The sequence below is a fragment of the Ursus americanus genome, chromosome 3, assembly GCF_024610735.1.
Source record: "Ursus americanus isolate L20-20 chromosome 3, mUrsAme1.1.p, whole genome shotgun sequence".
In the NCBI taxonomy this organism is placed as follows: domain Eukaryota; kingdom Metazoa; phylum Chordata; class Mammalia; order Carnivora; family Ursidae; genus Ursus; species Ursus americanus.
Genome location: NC_142129.1, coordinates 54,529,233 through 54,552,715, shown reverse-complemented (window position 1 = coordinate 54,552,715; position 23,483 = coordinate 54,529,233). Strand labels below are relative to the sequence as shown.

At 35.7% G+C, this 23,483-nt stretch overlaps 1 protein-coding gene across 6 annotated transcripts in view; it reads left to right on the top strand.

Annotated features, from left to right (window-relative positions):
• The window catches only part of HDAC9 (histone deacetylase 9), a 726,671-nt gene that overhangs the window by 670,254 nt on the left and 32,934 nt on the right, over nt 1-23,483 (top strand). For all 6 annotated transcript variants that reach the window (XM_045793088.2, XM_087860991.1, XM_045793089.2 and 3 more), the window contains one exon: nt 4,721-4,805. In XM_045793088.2, coding sequence (XP_045649044.2) covers nt 4,721-4,805 — 85 coding nt within the window. The remainder of the gene's footprint in view (nt 1-4,720; nt 4,806-23,483) is intronic.

Genomic DNA, 23,483 nt, shown 5'->3' with positions numbered 1-23,483 from the left:
GTGAATTCTATAATTTATACTGTTTTAGAGTAAAGGGAGGGAGAGGATGGGAAGAACACTTCCCAACTGATTTTTTTGAGACCAGTGTAATATGATACCTCAAACTTAAAAGAACATTATAAGAAGGGAATATTATAGGAACATTTTGCTCATAAGCATAGCAGCTAAAACACTAAGCAAAATACTAGCCATTCGTCAGTATCTTAAAAACCTGTAACGAAGTTGTATTTAAGCCAGGAACACATTATTATTCCAAAATAAGGGCACCTGGATGGCTCCGATGATTAAGCACTTCCTTTTGCTCTGGTCATGATCTCTGGGTCCTAGGATCCAGCCCTAGTCCGGCTCCCTTCTCAACAGGGAGTCAGCTTCTCCCTCTTCCTCTCCCCTCTCGCTTGTGCACTCTCTTTCTCTCTCTCTCAAATGAGTAAATAAAATCTTTTTTAAAAATTCCAAAGTAAGTAATTATAATTTGCCACATTGAGAGAATGATGAAGAAATATACCATTTCAATAGATGCTTAAAAATCAGTTGATTAATTAAACACCCAATTATGATAACTACTTTTGGCAAACTGGCGATAAAAAGAAACTTTATTAACTTCATAAAGGATAGCTACAAACATTTTACAGTATGCATCAGATTTAAGGGTGAAATATGGGAATTTTTCTTTGAAATCAAAAGCAAGGCAAAGACTCACTTTTACTGCTTCATTTTAACATTGCACAGTGGTCCTAGACTGTGCAATAGGGTAGGAAAAGAATAAAAAATAAAAAAGATTGGAGAGGAATAAACAAATCTATTATTTTTTACAGATGATATAATTGTGTTTGTAGAAAATCTATACAAAATTATTCATATATACATTACTGGAATTAATAAGTAAGTTTAAAGAAATTGTTGCTCAATTTAAAAATTAAAGTTCAAAAATCAATTAAAATCAATTATATTAATTTAAAAATGAATTATCACTGTTGTTCTTCCTAGTCTTTCACCCTAAACCATGCCCTGACTATAGCAGGCAACCAAGAGAAGAACCTATTCCATTTAGGTCTCTTAGCTCTCGAGGGCAGGATAAAGGCAGCCCCTTCATGTTTTCTTTCAATTAATCTTTCCTTCATTCATTCAACATTTTTAAAATACCCACCATATCCCAGGCTCTATCTTTGCCTTTAAATGGCTCACAACAAAGTAGAAAATGACAGACATGGCTTACTACAGTAATGTGTAGAATAAACAAGAATATTTGTGTGGACAGGAAGCACAGAGGTGGAAGCAATTTGCTCTATAAGAGAATTTTAGAAAAGATTTCGTAGAGCAGGCAATTTTTGTTTTGGTGTTTGGATAATTTAGTAAGGTTTCATCAATTCAAGAATGATAGAGAAGATCGAATTTAGAAGAAACAGAATAAATAAAGTCTTTTAAAAAGTGTGAAAATATTTGGCATATTTGGGAAACAAAAAAGCTAACAAGAGTAGTTAGTAGATCCTTAGCTTGATTAACGTATACATCTATCCTCATGTACCTATTTGCAAAATCTCTATTTAGCTTGTTCTGTTCTGTTCTGTTCTGGATCATGAAAATAATAAAGTTGATTTTCATGTCTCACGAGTACAGAGTGAGTTTTAAAACTCTTACTCAAGAGCTTCTCCAAGGATACCCTTGCTTATGTCTATAAATGCATCTTAGCCAACTTAAATGACTTTTGATTATTTAAATGATCTGATTCTAAAGAATATGAAAATTATTTATTTACAACATGATAATGGCCACAATTTTTATGGTGTTTTAAAATAGCTGTATACTTAGAAGTCACATGGTATGTGAAACTTAGCAAACATATGAATTACATCAATATGGTATTGCCACTTTGTGTAAAAAATGTAGAAAAATAAATGTCCCTGTCGCTGAGTCAGAAAATTTCTATAAAGTTCTGTAAGTAATGGTTACATTTAAGCTTTAGATCTAATAAACCTGGGTGAGAACTTCATGTGTCAAAGGTTCTGTTAAAATTATCTAGTTTATCTTATTACTCCATGATAAATATTATTACTTGATGGAATTGCTCAACAAAGGTAGCATGATGGGTGTGTGCAATTTCCTACATCTGCATCTGCTTTATCTTCCTATAGTTTTATATACAAAAGTACTCTGATTTACATAAAATACATCCTTATTTATCTTTTAATAACTCTAACATTAATTAGCCTCAATAGCCAATGATTTTGCTGCATCTTAGCCAAACTAAATATGTAACAGCTTTTTTTTATTCTTAGTTTTTGCCCCAAATTAGGAAAAATGACTATTCACTTAATATTATTTCATTACATGTAGTTATTAGATTACTAATAATGAGCAACACATATTTATTAAATAGCTGCTCTAATCAGATATTTTTAGTGCTTTTAATTATGAATGATTAAATCAACAAACACTCTAGAAAAGACAACTCAATTCTGTGGTCCCTCTATACAACGTTTTAATTTTATGAAAACAGACTCTAAATAGCATTTGCCTTCTTGCCAATTCAGAGTATTACCTATTACCTTCTCTGCAGAGCTACCAAAGAAAAAATAAAGAACCTACATTGAGAACTTTGTGAATTCATCTCTGTCTGTCTGTATACCCTCAAAATGAAGCAAATTGGGGCAATTTATTAAAGTTTAAATCTTCTAAATGGCATTCATCTAAAACATGCAGGGAAATGTTTTGGGAGGTTTAAATTATCAGTGTAATTGCTTTAATTCTCTGGGTTGCTTTTATAAGTAGACACAACTTTATCATATCCAACTGACGATTCCAAATTGTAGATTTAGGGTTGTTTGTATTTTTACTCTCAACACTCTGAATCACATTTACGTTCTGCATAAGCCAGGTCTTAAAATAGCCCACAAATCTTAATGCAAGAGAGTTTCAGAAGTGAGGTTTTTACATTAATGATCTTGCTGTAGTTTTCTTTCCAGTAGCCAGCACCTTTCAGTTTGTCAGCGTTTTTACTCTAACGTCTCAGGAAAGCTTTTTGAAGAGCTATATGCTGAAATCACCTTGTTCTTTTGTTCTTAGATATTTGAACATTGAGTGATGTTTCAAAATGTTTTATTAGTAAAATCTGCCTGATTTCTATTAAAATTTTTCTCTAATCTCTGAGACAGAGTGAAAGGAAAGAGTATTTATGAGCAAGGTAGCTCGACTCTATCTAATTCTGGAGTAAGTTTTCCAAGTAACCTTCTGCCTATGATTCATTAATTTCTCTGAGTTAAGAGCGTGTTACTAGGATAATATATTCTTGAAGATACTATCTGAAATACCAGATTTTTTTAAAATTATTTTTTAAAAATTCTAAGAATTGGAGATTACAGAACCTTTTCACTGACACTTTTTTCTCTCTCACTAAACTGTATTGCAAATAACCTTTTGATGTTTTAAAGGTTTTTCTTTGGCAGCTAAGAAAAACACTCTTGAAAGTTGTATTTAGTGAATTTACCCATGTATAAATATCCCTAAGCTAGTCGGTTATCCTATGGCATCTGGAAGAAAGGTGTTATTGTTTTAGATTCCATGATTGAAGTATAGAATAATCAATTCAGAGAGACCCTGGGGGGAAGATTCACTCACATATGCTGTGGAAACTTGGAATTCCTGAGTTTTTAAGGGTTTTTTCTTCAGATGAAGAGACATAGATGAGTTTATGTTTCAGTTCAATGTCTAGTGACATCGGTTCCTTTTCATGCCATATTATAGTTTGACCATCAGTTTGAATTTGAGACTATTAACTTTAAATTTTCTAAGAAAACTCCTTTTTTATTAATACCTTTGTTACTATTACTTAATTTCTGGGTCACAATAGCTAGACAGCTATTTTGTTTGCAAGTGTTCTGGTTATGCAGTTTCTGGTGCTATACCAAGCTACATCATCAAGGTATTCCCAGGATGCAGCATTAGATGTAGTTCTGCCAAAACACTCCGTAAATTATTTAAAGTTCCTCTTCATTTCTCACAAAGCAATGTTTGCTAAGCTTGTCCATGAAAAATCAGTGTAATTCCAGAAGATCATGATATATTTGCAAGACAGGAATTTGTTCCATGTTTCCAATGGACATCTGCATAGTTATAAGAACAGTAGAAGTTAAATGAAAATGCACAGCTATTTCCCCTTAAAAATGCACAGTTATTTAGCTTTGCATTTATTTGAACATTTTCTCTACCATTTATTTAATAGCAGTTGGATAAGAGCAGCTGTGTCTCATGGCTTTCTATTGTGAAGTGTCCAGGAGTGTAAAGTGGTTGGATGCAAAAACACTGCAAAAGTATCGATAATAGACTGCCCACTTTCTGTCTACTACAACTTCCCTGAGGTTTTGTGTGCAGGGCCCAGCTGCATATACAGACATGATGGAATTTGGTTTGTGAAGAACCTACAAAAATTATACAAATAACTCAGATTTTTAATGAATAATACACAGACATGCACCTGCTTCAGGGACTTCATAGATTAGTTTTGTGACCAATAGAAAAGCCCCTTGGAATTCAATTACATGGCTGCAAAACAGAAAATAAAACTGGCTACACTTTTAGAACTGATATCAGCAAAATGAAAATATTTACTAGTTCTTTGAGCAAGCTTTTTTTGGAATTGGGGGTTGTTTCAATTCGCTTTGCTTCTGTCAGACTTACTATAAAGTCATAATATTCTGCTCATTATTATCTACTCTTCTTGCAGCTGGAGCCGCTTGCCGAAGATATTCTCCACCAAACCCCGAATATGAATGCTGTTGTTTCTTTACAGAAGATCATTGAAATTCAAAGTATGTCTTTAAAGTTTTTTTTTTAATTTCTAATCAGGTACAACTAATTAAAGTTATATTGAAAATGAAAGCACATGAAAAACATATTTGAGTTTTCCAAGTATGAGAAACATATTTAGAATTATAATTTGCACATTTTATATATTCATACCTAAATGTGTTACTGCCTTGCTATTAATGTAGCGATCTAACCTTACACTGATAACTCAGAGGCTCTAGATTTAGAATCTTGTTTTTCTCGTATTTTCTAAGTACTTGGATTTTTTTCATTACTACCACTCAGTGTCCTCCAAAACAATGAAATTAATCTAGAAATTTTGATTGTATTGTCTAATCTTAACTAAGGGTAAGTTCTCTCCTAATGATGTTGTAATTCAGTAATCATTTATTGGTTCTAAGTTTGTCAAGAGAGGAAAAAGTTAATGAGAAAGCCTCACTATTAGAAAATACAACTAAACAAAGCAGGGTAGTCAGAAACTTTACTATCAAGTGCCTTCATATTGTTACTACTTTTTGAAGAGTTACTCTTTTTTAGATGGTAACACATTCACACACACACACACACACTCACACACACACACACATTGCAGTCAAACAGGAATTAACATAAATGTTAGCATGAAGGAGAAAACCAAATGGCAAAATTATGTGTGAAAAGGATCAGGAAAACCTTTAGCTTTGCTATCATCCTATAGAAGCATGTTTTAAACACCACTGAAGAAGCCACCTTCTAGCTTTCTGAGTCCTTGCCTTTGCTTGCTCAGAAGGAATTTGTAGATATGGGTGTATTTGGAGTTCCGTATGTTTCATTCATCTGGTGCTGTGACTACGAATTATGCCATACAGGAGCTCAACGCAATCTCCACTTAATTTCATTCATGCCTGGTCATAAGTACCCCATAAATATTTATTAACTATATATCATAACTGGAATAAAGTCCATATTTCAAAGATTTTCAGAGAATGGAAATGTAAACATTCAAATTCTAGGGACCAAAACCTCTGAAAAAAGACTAAGATAAAGGAACTGACAGATGAAGAAGGGGAGGCTGGAGAAGATTTCATAAGCTTGGGTACAAAATCCTGTCATTACAACAACTGTCTCATTTCCACTGAGAGTAAATTAAGAGGCTCTATTATATGTTATTCCAGATCTCAAGGAAAGGAATCTTGAAGTGATCTTTGACAGCCTTCTCATATTTATCTGCATCCAATCTAATACCTCCTTCAGATCATCAATAGTATAAAAATATCTAGTTTTTATACATATTGTTATTTTTTTCTGAGCATTCTTTTGCCATTATACACAGATTATTAAAAGTTATTATTTTTATGTATATTCTGACCATATCACTTTCAGTAAGCATTCTTGAATACTTATGATATATTGATGGAAAATAATTCGATCAGTTATCAAGGCACAAAAGTTATGAAGAAGAATAAGGTAAAGTTTTGTCATCAAAGAGTTACAATCCAGTGAGTGAGAGACACTTAACTAGATCTTCCAATACAGGGCCATGAGCAGCACTGAGCTCGTGGAGAAGGAGCATTCTCTTTCTTAAGTCCCTTTCAGCTGGGTTGAGAGATGGTAGAGTGAGGAAGGCTCAAGGAAGGTTTCTTGGCAGTGATAGGGCCTGAGCCTGGTCTGAAGGACTGAACAGGGTTTTGGCCAGATGAAGAGTGAATGTTTGGAAGAGAACAACAGAAGCAAAGGTCTCAATTTTCACATAGGTGTGAAAAATCATAGTTTGTGTGTATCTTCAGAATCTGTACTGTTGCCTTTTGTATTAGATCTAATTTTCTAGTAATGACTTTCTACTGCATGACTTTTTTCCTTTTACCAAAAAATCACTTTTTCAAGTGAGTTTTGCAGTCTGCTCTAGCCAAACAAACCTGTTTGACTCTTTAAAAAAAAAAAAAAAACATTCTGTCACAGCTTGCTGTATGAGAATTCTGCCACTATGGATTGTGAATATTAGTCTTCTGTTCCAAAATGCATTTCATAGTACCCAACACTGATCACTTACACCATTTAAAATTACATTTCCTTCTGAACTCCTAGTGAGAATTGCACCCAGCACTTGTAAATCCAATACTTCCACAAATTCTCAGCAATAACATGTGGATTTTAATTAGTAGCATTTTTCTTTAAATTTTTTTCTATTATTTGAGGTTTTTTGTGTATTTTATAGTCTGTTAGTCCTTGGTTCCTTATTTAGAGGATAATCGTCAGGAGGACAGGAATCACATCTTTTCACCCCTGGAGGTACCTATAGAAAGGGTTGGTAGCAGGGGAGAGGTTTGAAGTGCATGGGAGCCTGGGAATCAAGAGTAGGCAGATTTAAGCAGGTAGGATTTGATCTTCAAGGCCCTAGGTAATCAGAGCTTGCATCAAAGGGAGCTTCTGAAGAAGACCTCCTCTTTCTTAGTCATGGACTTATACTGTAGTAAGTACTGTTGTTGGCTACTCAGCAACAATGCCTTCCTCACTTCTACTCAGAAGAAGCCTGGTTTTACTCATGAATCCTTGTCACCAGATACCATGCAATTCAGGGAAAGATGAACTTATGCCCAACTCCCGGGGAGCTGTTATTAGTCTAAGGCTAAACTAGTCAACCTACTCAACAGTGATTGGTTGAGGAATGGATACATGGCCCAGTTTTGGCCAGTGAGATTCAGAGCTGGCTTCATGGGCATTTAGCCTGTGCAGTCACATAGGTCCCACACGTAGAAGGGCCCTGTGCATGGTTTAATGCTCTTACTGTTGCTGCCTTTAAATTCTTATAAGTTTTGAACAAGAGGCCCACATTTATTTTGTGCTGGACCCTACAAATTATGCAGCCAGTCCTGATACAATTCAAGGTGCTAGTGATGTGAAAAGATACTTGCCAAGAAAGACTGATACTAACATCACCACAGGGTGAAAGAACTAAGGTTGTGGTTGAGAAGGAACTGAAGGGTGAGTCGAGGTAAAGGGAAAGAAAAATACAGTATGAGAGTGATCTCTTGTCATTTGGGACATAGAGTAGAAATCAGTACAGAGGAGGTTGTTTCAGACTTTGGCCAATAAATTAAAGTCAGTGTGTTTCCAAGTAACAAACTTTATAATGGCTGGAGAAATTAAAATTATGGGCTTCTGGCCTAGCAAACAATGCTAGATTTCCTTACAAACTATAAAATTGTACTCTTACTATTACTTTTCTCTGTTTTATAACCCAGTCTTTCATTTCAAGTGCTCTTATAGGACTCCAGGCCCTTTACTGGGTTCCCCATTTCCCTCTTTGGTGGGGAAAGTAGCCAGGACTCACCACACAATTTGGATCCCAGTGCAAAATGAAAATGTGTGAATGCTTCCATGTTAAAAAATTACCAGAATTCAGGAAGGTGACCACAGAGCATTGAACCAGGCATGGGGACTCTTCTATACATGGGGGACATTTGCAACTGTACAGGTTGCCTTTAAGGTAGCCTTTGTTTAACTGAAGAACCTCCTCTTCACATATGTCTCTGAGCATCACACAGGTGCCTCCTTTTAACTCTAGGAGGTGTTTGAATTTCAGCCTACCTCCTAGTACAGGTTGTGAAGGATTCTTTTGTGCTACAGTTTGGAACTACAGTATCAGAAAACTATGTTAATGTTGAGAAGCAGGATTTGTAGCATGTGGGAAACATTCAGGCAGGTTCCTTCCTAGATAGCCTTGTCCTGAGGCAGACAGTGAGGTGCTGACAGGCCTTATGTGAATTTCTCTTTGAGAACTGAGCCCCCCAGCTGAGGGTATGCAGGTGCTGGAGGCTGTGATTAGCATTGGCCCTTTGCCTGGCCACATGTATGAGCATATTTGGCAGCAGGACCATCCCTGTTGTCCTGTCCTTGTTTATGTTACTCATTTAACCGAGAAGAAAAGATCTTACAAGGCAACACGGCAGGGCAACCATTCCTCCTGACAGGTAATAAAGACCCCTCACAGGTCAGGTTCTGGTTTCATCTCAGGATGGTGGATGTATACAAGGATCAGCCATTTTTGAGATGACAGAAGAGATGGTCAAGAAGCTTCATGTTTGCACATGCTGTTCACTCTACTAACAAGTGTTTTGCCTCATCCCTATTAAGTTTTCTAGACTTAGCTCAGATGTTATCTCTTTTGGGAAGCCATGTATCCCTTCATTGTTATTCTAGATTAGGTACATTTCCTGTGTGTTTTCATAGCAGGGATTGTTTTTGCCGATGTTCTTTGTTTTTAATTGCTGAATCCTTTGCACAGTGTCTGACACATAGTAGACATTGTGCAAATGTTTATTGAATGAATGAATCAGCTAATCTGTCAATAGTTGCCACATTTAATTTTTCTTAGCCCATGTTGATTTTTTTTAACTAACTAAGGTAATTATACTCCTTGTCTAACCCATGCAGACAAGAGATTAAGAAGAATGGGCAAAATATATGTGAGCTCTTTTCTTCTGTCTTCCATAACCCATAATGATGAATCATTTCTAAATTAGAAAGAATATGAATTACTTGTGACCTACCATTTCTGTCACTAATCTTTGAGGTGACAGTTCTCAGAGCTGAAACTAATTGTTGGCTGATGACTGTAATCACCAATAAGTGATGCCAGGTAAGAGTTATCCCAGAGAAGGATACGTGATCCTCATATGTATGTTTCCTTTCCGAAAACCCATCCTAATAACTTAGAGATTCCATTGCGCTCTTCTTCCCTTCTTTTGCATTGCAAGGTGAGAAGCAAGGTTCCCAAATGCGTTTTTTCACACCAGTGGTGGCCCACGATAATGTTTTCACTTATTTTGAAGGGAGGAACCATGAAGTGAATTTTCCATAAAACTAAATTCATGTAGTTTGAAAGACTATAATTTTAAGCTCTGAAACATATAATGAATGATATTGATCTGTGAAACCCCAAAATATGAAAACCTCAAGTATAGAGCCATGGTTTCCTTTTATTTATTTAAAAATTTAGTAAGAAGAGTACTCCTTTTAAGTGTCAACCAGTTTTCTAGACCTCCTGAATGATAGTGATAATCATAGTATCTTTTGATTTGTGGATCAAGAAAAATATATATGTACACAAGGATTTGAGGATTCTTTAAAATTTTTGCTGCAGCCCTCCAGTGGTTTGCAGCTGATAAGTTGAAAAACACTAGTGTAGAGGATTTAAAAATGACAGGAACTTCAATATAATCCTCTCTGCCACTCACAAACCATGATGAGTAAGCCACTTAACTTTTCTGAGAAATTTCAAGAGGAATGGTATGGCATATCACCATCCTACTTTACTAAATTAGATCTACTGTGGCAACAAAATGGGAAATAAGAAGCAGAATCATAAACAAACAAAAAAAATAGTTGGTATTTTCCCTCTCCGCCCCCACTCTCATCTTTTCCCCACTCTAGGGATTCTTCCTTTGTTTGGTGGATTGAGGTCTTCTTAGAATTTCTTATTATGCCAATCACAGCAAAATGGTTACATAGGCCAGAATGAGGAAGGGACAGTATTGGTCATGTATGTTCTTGTCAAACAAATCCATGTTTCCAGCATATAAAACTTGTAGCTAAATCTCTATTTCTTAAAACATACACACACACACACACACACACACACACACACACACACACACACACTGAGTTATTTAGGTCAATGAGAAGTGAATTTGTAGTCCTCTGAATTTACCCAGCTTTTGAGGCTGGTATGAAAAGGGATAGGATTTTCTCATTGCTGGAGAATATACCATGTGACCAGGTAATTGACTTAGGTAGTCAGTTATCCACTGGTTCAAGCACCACAATGATATAAGAAGTAATATGGGATGCCTGAGTGGCTCAAACTTAATTAAGCGTCTGCCTTCAGCTCAGGTCATGATCCCAGGATCCTGGAATCTGGGCATATCAGGCTCCTTTCTCAGTGGAGAGCCTGCTTCTCCCTCTGCCTGCCACTCCCCGTTTGTGCATGTGCTCTCTCTCTCTCTCTTTCTCTCTCTCACAAATAAAATCTTTAAAAAAAAGAAGAAGTAAATGATGTTACAAGCAAACAAAAGCAAGCTAATTTTATTGATTTCATTTCTACTCTAGTTCCAATGGAGATAACTGGTTGGTAAAGTAAAATACAGACACTGTTGATGTACCCACTAAGTAGATAATCAGAGGAGTACTATTCAGTTCTCTTGAGATTAAGAGATCTAGATAGTAATTAATGAAACAAAGCTATTAGAGTAAGACTTGTTCTAAAGAGTCAACCATTGTCTTTTTTTAAGTGATAATGCCATTCTCAGCCATTTCCTCCCATCAGCCTAATCCCCTTTATCCTACCCCATTAAGAAGGAGAAGGGGCATTTACATCAGACAAATCAGGAGAAAATCCAGATTGTTTCTAAACTGAAAGGAATTTGTATACATCTCTTCTTGTAAGGAAACTGTCCAATATCTTGACCTCATGGGGCTATGCACACCGATTAAAGAGTTGTTTCTCAGATTGCAACATGTGCTGCATGAATCATCTTAAGAGCTTTACTTGCTGCTTGACTCCACACCCAAGTCTTCTCTCTTTTTGTTCCTTCTTATTTTATTTTGACTTTCTATCTTTTTTTTCTTATCTCTTTCTCTTTCCCTCTCTCCTCCATCTTCATCCTGTTGAGATCCAGGGGAGAAGAATAAGAGATAACCCACAATGTTGGAAAGGAACTTTTAATTCATAAGGATTTGGGGATTCATTTTAGTCAGAGAAGGAACATGGTCAAATCTGCATTTCAGAAGATTATTATGCCTGCAGTAAGGACAGGAGATTTAGCATGGCTTATTGTCAGACGTGAGCAGTTTAATCCAGAAATAGAACTGACTTGGCATGGTAATTAATTGGCATGGAGAAGATTAATGGATTTCTAGATTTCAGACTTGGACAGCTGAGTAGATGGTGGTGTCACTTCCTGTGATAGGGAACAGTACAGGAAAAAATAGTTTGAAAAGGAAGATGAAAAATGTTAGACGTAAGAAGAAATTTGGGGTGCCCGCTGGCTCAGTTGGTAGAGCATATGACTCTTGATTGTGCGGTGAGCTTGAACCCCAAGTTGGGCTTAGAGTTTACGTAAAGAAGAAGAAGAACTTTTGTTAATTAAAATGCTTGAAGTTAGGGGAGAAAGCAGCATCATCCTAAATATCAGTTTTTTACTGAGGGACATTAAAGTTATTGAGGGATATTAGATTAAATTATTTACACAATGCAAATCCTGTAAGCTGCTAGCAAATAAAAAAGTAACAATTACTGAGTGTTTTCAGTGTGCCAGGTATTGTTCTAAGTGCTCTTATTAATATAAATTAACTCATTTAATCTTCTTCTTTTTTTTTAAGATTTTATTTATTGGACAGAGAGAGACAGCGAGAGAGGGAACACAAGCAGGGGGAGTGGGAGAGGAAGAAGCAGGCTTCCTGCTGAGCAGGGAGCCTGATGCAGGCTCAATCCCATAACCCTGGGATCATGACCTGAGCCGAAGGCAGATGCTTAACAACTGTGCCACCCAGGCGCCCCTCATTTAATCTTCTTAACAACCCTATGAAGTAGTACTATTTTCATTTCCAGTTTACAGCGAGGTAAACTGAGGCACATATAGGTTAATTAACTTCCCCAAAGTTAGACAGTTAATAAGTGGATAAAGGCAACATCATAAATCAAGCAGTCTAGCTCCAGAGTCCATAGTCTTAACCATTATGTTATTCTATCTCACAAATAAATTCATTCTTTTTGCAATTTTTATGTGTACTTTTTTCATTTCTTCAAAATATGACATGTTTAGGGAAAAAAACTATTTAACTGAAGATTTGGAGTTTTGGAAGTTCTGGTTAATTGGGGTTTAGTCAGTCAGCTCTAGAAGGGTAGTGCCAAATTATGAGGATCCATGGAGCTATGAATCTACTTTGGAGCCCCTTATAAACTTGCAAAATACATCTAATCACAGAAAAATTCAAGGATTGGCAGAATTTCAAATCCCTGCCCTGTTGAGTTTAAAACCCTGTTGTCAGGTGTAAGCTGCTATTTGTCATAGATTTTTTGGCTGAGACAGAGGCCTTGGCGTTGCAGCCCTGGGCCAGGCAGACCTTCGTTGAAGAAAAGCAGCATTAAACATTTTCCCACTATTAACCCCACCAACCTTTGCTTGCATCAAAGCCAGGTCAAACTTGTACATGTAGGTCTTTGAAAGTTGATATTGAACTTCTGATTAACCATTCTCTTGAAATGTTGAGATTCTGATTATTGTTTGGTGGAGCACTAATACTAGAATGTACCAAAACCAAAAGGAAAGTCTGCTCTTTGCTTAGAGATTTGTCTGGAATTTTTTTTTATTCCAACTGTATCTGTAATTATGATTTTTCTTTCACTCATGTTCTACTAAGGCAAAACTAATCAAACCATGAGAATAAATAAAACTATGCATGTTTCTGAGACTGAATACTCTTTAAGAATAGGAATGATTGTGATTATATAGTCAACTGTTAGCACCCAGATGAGCTTCATATATACATTTGATTCCATTCACTGACATAAGGTGTGTTTAGAAGGTCAAGTTCAGGAGAAGATCATTTGCTAGGTATTTATATATATTATGTCTAGTCCTCACACAACTCTGCAGTGCATAATTAGCATAATTAGTTTCCTCATCTTGTTCATTAATGAATTGAGGCTTAACAAGTTTAGGTCTCTTATTGAAGGTCTTTCCACACGTAAGCAGTAAAACCAAGATTTGAATTCTGATATGACTGTGCTATCAAAGCCCACTTTCTTTCTATTAAAGCATATGACCTTCCTGTTCCTCTTTTCACAGATAAGAACAGAGTTTCACCACATTTCCTACTCCCAGGTATCCCAGGATAGACACTAGACTAGACCTCTCCTAAAATATAATAGATTCTGCCTACATTAAAACAGACTATTTTAATACATTACTAGCCTTGCAGGAATGTAAGGGAATAGGAAGAAAAAAAGGAATAAGTTGAAATTTAATAAAGTAACACAAACAGGGAGAGTATCCCTGGGTCAAATGACAATATCAGTGCATGAGAAAGCCTAAGGTCTGCATCAAAGTTGGGGATATGAATTTGATGGGTATCAAATAGGTTTTATCTTGGTCCGCTCCTATTTCTGAAGGAAGCAAATGCAATTTCTTTCTGGAGGAAAAATATCCCTAATTTAGACCCCAGTATATGCAGAGGTCAAGTTCAATAAAATATGAATTCAAATAAATAAATATATACATATTTAAATAACTGGATAAAATCAAGTACACAAGGGCACAAGCTACTAGGAAAAGTCAACAGAAAAGAGAAACAAGAGAATAATACGCCTTATTTGTGGGGTTAAAATGGAGGAAGGGCACTATTTTCAAGTAATGATAATGGATTAAAAATACTCATGTACTTCCACTCCTCCATGGAACTCCACTAAGATAATAAAAAAGAGGGTTTTTGTTCTGTTTTTCAGACATATAGGAATAAAGAATGAAAAAGGAAATAATAGGAACCTGGAGAGCAGATGACCATCTGTTACTGTCTTAGCAGACCTGGAAAAAAAAAAAAAATCCCAAGCCAGTACTGGCAGGCATATCTCTTCCAGAGAGGGATACATTAGACCTATATGCCATAGAATTGCCAACCCACACACCTGAGACTCTTCGTTTCATTTCATTTCATTTATCATTTCTTTTAATTCATCTTCCTTTCTTTTCTTCACCTCTACGTCCATCTTGAAAACAATAACACTTAAATTCATTTGCCCTTCTACCTTTGAATCTTCCTTAAAAATCTTACCTTTGTACTTTACCAATCTAATAGAATTTCAACCCTGTATATATTCTACAGAGAACTTTCTCCAACACTGGACCTAAATAAACAGGTCTGCTCGTGATTGTCCTGAATCATAGCAGTTTGGCCTCCTGTAAATTTATGATCACCAAGCTCAAATGGACCCATTATAATCCTGCTATGTTTCTCAAGTCATCTTGCTTTACCTCACAGACTGCTCTTCAAACTTCTGTCTCCTCAAGCCTCTATCCATCTTACCTTTACCTCCCCCCTTCATCACAGCAACAAACCTTAAACTGTAGCTACCAAACTACTATCCTGGAACAGTTCATTGCCATCAACATTTAATCATCCTAAAATACCCCTCATCTTAAAAAAAACAAAAGGAAACTCCATCTACCTCACTCCTTCAGCTTACCACCCATTTCTCTTCAACCCTTTAGGAACAAAGTCTTGAAAATTCTTTCTATCTAGTCATCCCCGTTTTCTTAGCTCCAGTCCCTGTCAGAACCTTTCTAATCTGGTTGCAATTTCACTATGGTCACCAGTGGCCTTTCTGCTGCCAGATTTAGAAAGGTGATTTTATTAAACTTTTTATTTTGAAATGATTTTAGATTTAGAGAAAAGTTGCAGGTATAATACAGAGTTCTCATATGACCTTTACCCAACTTCCCTGTATGTTGACATCTTGCATAACCATAGCACAATTACAGAAACTAAGAAATTAACAGTAATACAATTCTATTAACTAAACTGTAGACTCTCTTTAGAATCCACCAGTGTTTTCACTAATTTCCTTATTCTATTCTAGGATTCAGTCTACTACCCATTACCTTTAGTTGTTGTGTCTCAGTCTTCTCACATCTGTCAGTTCCTCAGTCTTTCCATACCTTTTATGACCTTGACACTTTGAGGAGTACTGGTCAGTTAGTTTGGTGAACATCTTACAGCTTGGTATTCTCTGATGTTTCCTCATGAGTAAAGTGAACATATGCATTTTGGACAAGATTACCACAGCAGTGAAGCAGTTGCTTAGTGCTTCAGATCCGTGGTACATAATGTCAATATGTCCCATTATTAGTGAGGTTAACCTTGCTCACTTGATTAAGGAGCTGTCTAGTGTGATGTTACCATGTTTCCCTTTGGAATTAATAAATATGTTGGAAAGATAGTTTGCAATTATGCAAATATCCTGTTTCTTCTCCAAATTTGTCACTCATTTTAGCAGCCATTGGTGGATCTTACCTGCAAAAATTATTACTCTGGTATTCCAGTGCTGATTTTTCTATTTTCCTTACTCTTTAGAAGTTATTATTTGGGAATTATCTGTAATGAGGAACTGTCCTTCTTCTTCCCATTATTATTTTTGTTGCTCAAGTTATTTTAGCTCTGGTCATTTGGAGCTCTTTCAGGCTGGCTCCTATGTCCTTTTGACATGGTTCTATCTTCTTGTGAGCACTTTCTTAGTTTCTGGCATCGCAAAATGTTCCAAGTTCACCTGGGTTTTTCCCTACCTGTATTAGTCTGGATTCTCCAGAGAGACATAATCTATACAACTAACAATAACTATAATAAATATAAATATAAATAAATACATATTATAAGGCAGTAGTTCATGCAGTTGTAATTGAGGCTGGGAATTCCAAAACCTTCATCTGGCAAGCTGGAGACCCAGAAAAGTAAATGGCATAGTTCCAGTCCAAGTACAAAGACCTGAGAACTAGGAAAACCAGTAGTTTAACTTCTACTCTAAGGCCAAAGACAAAAGAAGATTGATGTCCCAGCTTGAAGACTGTCAGTCAGAGAGAGAGAATTCTCCCTTATTCCGGCCTTCAGCTTACTGAATGAGCCTACCCACACTGGGGAGGGCAATTTGCTTTACTCAGACTACTGATTTTAGTGTTAGTCTCATCCAGAAACACCCTCACAGACATACTCAGAATAATGTTTAGCCAAATAATGTTTAACCAAATAGTTAAACCAAATGTTTTACTGGGTATGCTGTGGCCCAGTCAAATTGACAATAAAAATTAACCATCACAAGTCCACCTCTTGTCAACTTGGCACCATACACATCTCCTTAAACCATACTTAATCTCCATTTATAGACCATAGCAGAGTGATAGTTCTGCCTAACATGATACAACTTTCCTGACTACAACTGAAAACACACTAAGCACTTCACCAGGAGAGTAGCTACAGTTTCAAGTGATATTTGCTTTTCTCAATATCCCATATCTTAAATACTATGATTAAATTAACAATACTTAGGGGTGCCTGGGTGGCACAGCGGTTAAGCGTCTGCCTTCAGCTCAGGGCGTGATCCCGGCGTTATGGGATCGAGCCCCACATCAGGCTCCTCCACTATGAGCCTGCTTCTTCCTCTCCCACTCCCCCTGCTTATCTCTGTCAAATAAATATATAAAAAAATCTTTTTAAAAAATTTAACAATACTTAAATACTATGATATAAAGTCGATGCATCTTATGTTACATAATAAAGGAGAAGGGAATGGAGGAAAACAAAGATAGTTGTATTCAAATATATTCATAATAAATAAGGAGGATACACTCCTGACAGTTATATTCCTTGTTACTGTAATTCATCATGTGGCCATAGTTGGTTCATTTATAACTACCTTCTTCTATTACCTATTCTGTATTCCCTTTGCCTTCAGGAAGTAACTCAGCTGGCTATGGTCCCTTACCTGGTGGGATGATTCAAACCTTAATTCTTGAATTAGTAATCCTGCATAGATTGAGTTGTAGTTTTCCACTGACCTTAGTTACAGGTCATAGTGATAATAAAGTATGCCCAAAGGGATCTCCTTGTATTTCACACATTCTCTTCCTCACTTCCATTGTGGAGTAGCAAGCCAATTTTCCTTGATAATCAGTATTAATCATCCCAGCCAGCACAGTAATTCCTTTCTTTGCCTATTGATTCAAAAGCATGAGGAGTCCAAAGTAGCAAGGCAGAAGTTTTAACGTCCAGTTCAGTGGAATCGTTGTATCCCTGGTGGAAGCTTTCCTCCATTTGGAACGAAGACCTTTAAGGTAGCAGAGTGTAAGTTTTCAGGCACAGAAAGTAAAAATGTTGCCAGTGGGTGACTAGGTGTAATATTGAGTGGTGAACTCCCATTTCTACCCCTTGATTTGTGAACACATGAATCCTGGATATGGGAGAAACAGTACCATATTTTGGATGCTGATATAGAGCATATACATCCTTCTAGAGAAACTTGCCCTAGTCCTACAAGATATTACCACCTGGCTTGCACTGTAACTGAGTCTTCTAAAGGCCATTCCACTATTCTATCAAACCAGTTACTTTGAGTCTAATATCCATTATGCAACCATACCCACCTTGCCTTTCGCAGTTGAATGCTACCACTTCCCGCCTGCCACCTGGATCCAATTACTCCCACTGTACTTAGGTTTTCCAATTCAATGACCAAAGTTCCCACTGTAAGTTATGGTCTACAGAAATGAGCAATCACAAGGCTCTTCAGGAATTCCAGGACCCCCCTCACAAATTTTTTTCTTAGAGTCATGGTGAAAGTCATGTCTTCTGGACCTTTCCAGTATGAATAAGTAGGTCATAAAGGACAAATACACTCTAACAGTCCAATCTCCCTATTCTTTAAATCCATTCCTCTTCATTAAACCAAGGAAGATCTGACATTTCTAAATCACTCACTGAGAACCAGCTTTTTGTCCATGTTTTAGCCAACCAAATAGACTTTTGGAGTCCCTTCCCAACACCCCTGAATGCAACATTAAATGTAGAATCTCTGCTTATTGAGCCCAGCATTCTCTATTTAAATCCTTTTCACACTATATAATCTTCTTCTAAGTATACAATATGAATAAGTTATTTCAACCCTCTTTACTTCAGTTTTCTCATCTATAAAATAAAAAAATGAAAGATTCTATCTCACAAGGTAGTTTTGAAATTATATGAAACAACATACACATTAGCATAAGCATATCATAGACATCCAGTAAATGTTTCATATCATTTTACTTATTGTTGTGTTTGTCCCAGACCATAGCTTCATAGTCATCTCTACATGTATAACTCCAAAAATGTATATCTTCAGATCAGACCTCAGGTCTGTTTATTAAAGTTCTAGCTTAGCATCTCTCCCTTGATACTACAAGGGCACATCTAGTCAACATATCCAAAGCCATTGTCATTATTCTTTTCCCAAACCTCAACCTCTTCCAGGTTTCTTGATCCAAGCACATGGCACCCTTATCCTTGTAGTTTTGCTAGACAGGAATCTAGGAATTAGTTTTCATGTTTTCTTTCCATTGCTGTCTTCATCAAGCCCATTATTCCATCCTGTTTGTCCTATCCCTTAAACAGTTCATTCATCTATCCATTTATGTTTGTTCCCATGGCCACTGTCCCAAATCAGGCTTTCTCCTGGACCATTTCTATAACCTACAAAGTGGTCTACCCACATCCACTCTTGCTTTCTCCACTTATTCTCTAAAAGTGCTGCCAGAGTAATTTTTTTTTTTTTTTACAAAATAACTTAGTCTGCATACTTCCTTGTTTTAAACCAGAGGTCAACAAAGTTCTTCTGTACAACGTAGGATAGTAAATTTGTAAGGCTTTGCGTTGCAGCTGCTTAATCCTTCCATTGTAGCAAGGAAGTAGCCATAGCCAGTATGTAATGAACACAGTTGTATTTCAATAAAACTTTATTTACAAAAACAGGGCGTGGGACCAATTTGGTTTCTGAGAAATGAGAAATCTGAAACAGTGGTATCTGGATGGTATGTTGAAATAACAGACACCAGTTGTAAAAGCCACCCAAAATTCTGGCCTGGAAGGTGGAAGGAGAAATATTCAACATTGCTGCCGCCCGGTACACCAGGCAGGTGTGCTAAAGCCACGGCTGGTGACATGCATGAAGGCACCAAACCACCAGAAGGTGGGATTAGGGAAATGTGGAGAGTAAAATGTTAGGGATGGATAAAATATATTCAAGAAACAGAGAGAGAGTAGTCCTGAATGTTTCCACTCTGAATGTTTCTTCTACAGAGGTTTCATCAATTATTGAACATGGCGACTTCACAACTATTTATTTTGTGGTTAGTTACATACTTTAGTTTTGCTATCAATACTATTAGCTGAAAGGTGCTCAGAAACAAATGTGCATGTTAAAAAATGTAGTGCTCAATTGCTGTTTCCTAAGAAAGCTGATAATGACCATGAAACTTGCACAAAATGTTTGATGATATTCATTATTCATCATGGGGACATAGTGATATCATGCGTAACATGAACACTAAAAACAGAATGCTGCTGACGGAGTGGCAGTGTCCACTTTAAAATATGCTATTATTAGAAGAAAAACAAAGAAAAAAAAATAAGGCCAAAGGAGGCAGTTTAACAAGTGCAGTTGCAAAATGTGCAAGTATCGCTTTATGAAGCATGACTTTTTATTTGGATAAAATGACCATGCATCTACATTTTTTAAATAAATTTTCAATTTCAAGTATTCTTTTCAAGCTCCAAAGTGAGGTAATGGTGATGGGTAGTAAGGAGGGCACATATTGCATGGTGCACTGGGTGTTATACGCAACTAATGAATCATCGAACTTTACATCGGAAACCGGGGATGTACTGTATGATGACTAACATAATATAATAAAAAAAATTAAAATTAAAAAAAAAATTAAAAATAAATAAATAAATAAATAAACAAAGTGAGTTAATAGTTGTTACATGTTGACCCACTGGAAGAATGTCTTGGTTCAATGATAGAGTGTCCTTAGATGCTTCAAACAGAAAAATCGGTTAATTCTAATAATGGTTTGATATTTTTCATTCAATTTATGGAATCAAAGTAGAGCTTTTAGAAATAAATATGCCAAAAATGAAATGTAGGCTATTATTGTAGATGCTATTGTAGATTATAGTGAAAATCTAACACTGACAATAGGATCGTTTGATTTTGTGTTAATATGCAAATTTAGGTTTTGGTGGAGCACAGCTTAGTCTTAATGAATAGAAATATATTTGGCATTAGTTATGGAGAACATAAATTCCTTAAATTTTTATAGATAATAAAAGTATAAGTTCAATAAAATTTTATTTAAAAATTTCTTTTAAAAAAACAGGCTCAACAGTCTAGCAATGGAAATTTAAACTGTTTTTCTCAAAATTTACAATACCTTTATATAAACACAGGATGAAATACAGGTAATTGAACAGTTAAAGGAAATACCAAGTTTTCGAAATACAGCTGATATTGATGAAAAAGAAAAAAAGACCTTCAGCATGGCAGTTCAAAATTTTGTAATCACAATTTCTTCTTTGGTGCCCATTATCAGCCATACTTTAGAAATGTTTAAGATGATTATTCTACAATAATATTGAACTATTTTGTAAATGAGTTTCTGAATTTTATTCTATTTTTTCTAATCAGTTAGAATTCATTAATCAAAATAATCAATAAATGGAAACTACTATAGAAATTGTCCTTTGATCAGAAATAAAAGAAAACCAGAAAAACACATATAGGGAACAATGTTTTTGGACACTGGACAACAAATACTAAAGACGTATGATCCCAGCAAGAAACAAACAAGGAAAGAGAAAAAGAGGCCTACGGTTGCCTGAGGTTACTAATATGAGGCAATTTCCATGATTCAGCATAGGGAAGGAGAATTCAAATAGAATCCAGTGATTTTTCTGAGTTGAATATTAAGTAATCGGAGTTTGGGGAGACTGAAGTGACTAGAATTTGTGGGGCAGAATATTTGAGGTTAAGTTGTTGCACAGAGAAAGAACTCTGTGTATCTGTATAGGAGTTTCTTTAAACCTTTGTCTTTACATGCATGAGGTAAAACTCCACAAGGCTGGGGAAATCAGTCGGTTAAATAATTCAGGGAGTTCACATAGGACTGGGAACAGTTTGCATCCTACTAGCCAGAGCGGAGAGACCTTGTAATACATAAGACAACATGTAGAGATATCCAAATGGTTTTCTCTTAGTTTTAGGACTAAATTAGCCTTATACTAAAACCTGCTCTGGGACCAATCTAACAAAAAGTACTAGCAAGCCTCAAAGGGATCACACTGATTGCAAGTAATTTAACTGCATGCCCAAATAAAGTCCAGCATCTTCAAAGAACACAACAAAATTCAATAACCAGATATGTTCAAATTAACATCCACAAGCATGAAGTAAGAAAATATGACCTAGAAATATAAGACAAATTAATTAAATAGAAACTGACTCACAAACTCAAGGCATGATAGAATTAGCATACAAGAATGTTAGTTATTCTTAATATGAAGAGGAAAGTTCAAGCATAATGTGGAGAAAAATGAAAAACCTAAAAAACATGCAAATGGAAGTTTTAGAGATAAAAAATACAGTATTTGAAATTTAAAAATTCTGTACTCTGGAAGGGTTAATGGTATACACTGCAGAAGACAAAAACAAAACAAAACAAACAAAAAAATGAAGTTGAATAAGTAATAGAAGCTATTCAAGTAAAGAATAGAATACTGAAAAATAGTATATCAGTGGTATATTGGACAGCATCAATTAGCTAACATACCTTAATTAGAGTCCCAGAAAAGGTAGCAGTTGGGAAAATATTTAAAGAAATAGTGGGAGAAGGTTTTATAATTTGATGAAAACTGCAAATCCACAGATCCAAGAAGCTCAATCAATCTCAAGCAGAATAAACATGAGTAAAATCACACTGAGGTGCATTATAATGAAATCTTAAAGGAAGCCAGAGAAAAGAAAAATCATACTACATACAAAGAAACAAAAATAGAGATGATAAGATAAAGATAAGTGTTTTAAATCTCAGAAGTATTATGTTAAGTGAAAGAAGCCAGATATTAAAGATTACAGAGTATATGGTTTTATTTATATGAAATTCTAGAAAAGACGAATGTAAAGTGGCAGAATTTCAGTGATTGTCAAGGGGCAAGAAGGAAGGTAAGAAATTGACTCCAAAGGGCCAAAAGGAGGTTTTAGGGATGAAGAAAATATTCTGTATTGAGATTGTGGTATTTGTTATATGTATAACCACACACATTTGTAAATGTTCATCATAACCTGCCCTTAGAATTGGTAAATTTTATTGACTGTAAACTATACTCAGTGAAGCTGATAAAAAATAGTTATGAAATGAAGCAAAAGTATCAGCTTTTGAAACTCTTAAAGAATTTCAGTTACAGAAACAGTGTTTCTCAAACTGAGGGCTTTGGGCAGGGGGGATGGGATAGACTGGTGATGGGTATTAAGGAGGGCACGTATTGCATGGTGCACTGGGTGTTATACGCAAGTAATGAATCATGGAACTTTACATCAAAAACTAGGGATGTACTGTATGATGACTAACATAATATAATAAAAGAAGAGAAAAAAAGAAACAGTGTTCCTGATCAATTTAAAGAAAAACATTTAAATTAATCCCTACAAAAGCAAAGAAATAGATGAACAAGTTGAGGATGAACATGCAAACCATAGGATTTGATTTTGATAATCTATAATTGGGCTTTCAAAGATGTCTGTTTGTTGATAGAATCATTGATAAAATTCCTATTCTTAATGACATAAATTTATGTTCTGTTCTGGAATAGAATGAAACTGAGAAGTCATATGATTTTGCAGCATCTTAAAATTTTGTAGAATCATAAATGGGGAAAACTTTCTTGCTAAGTTTGGTTTACATATAATGTTTGCCAAAGAAAGGTACCTATGAAAGGAGGAAAAAGACATTGGTCATGAAAATATTTGTTATGAAATAGTCACTCATTTCAATATTTTAAAAATTAGAAGTGAAAATATTCCACATTTAGCAGAAATTACCACATAGCACCACACTTATGAA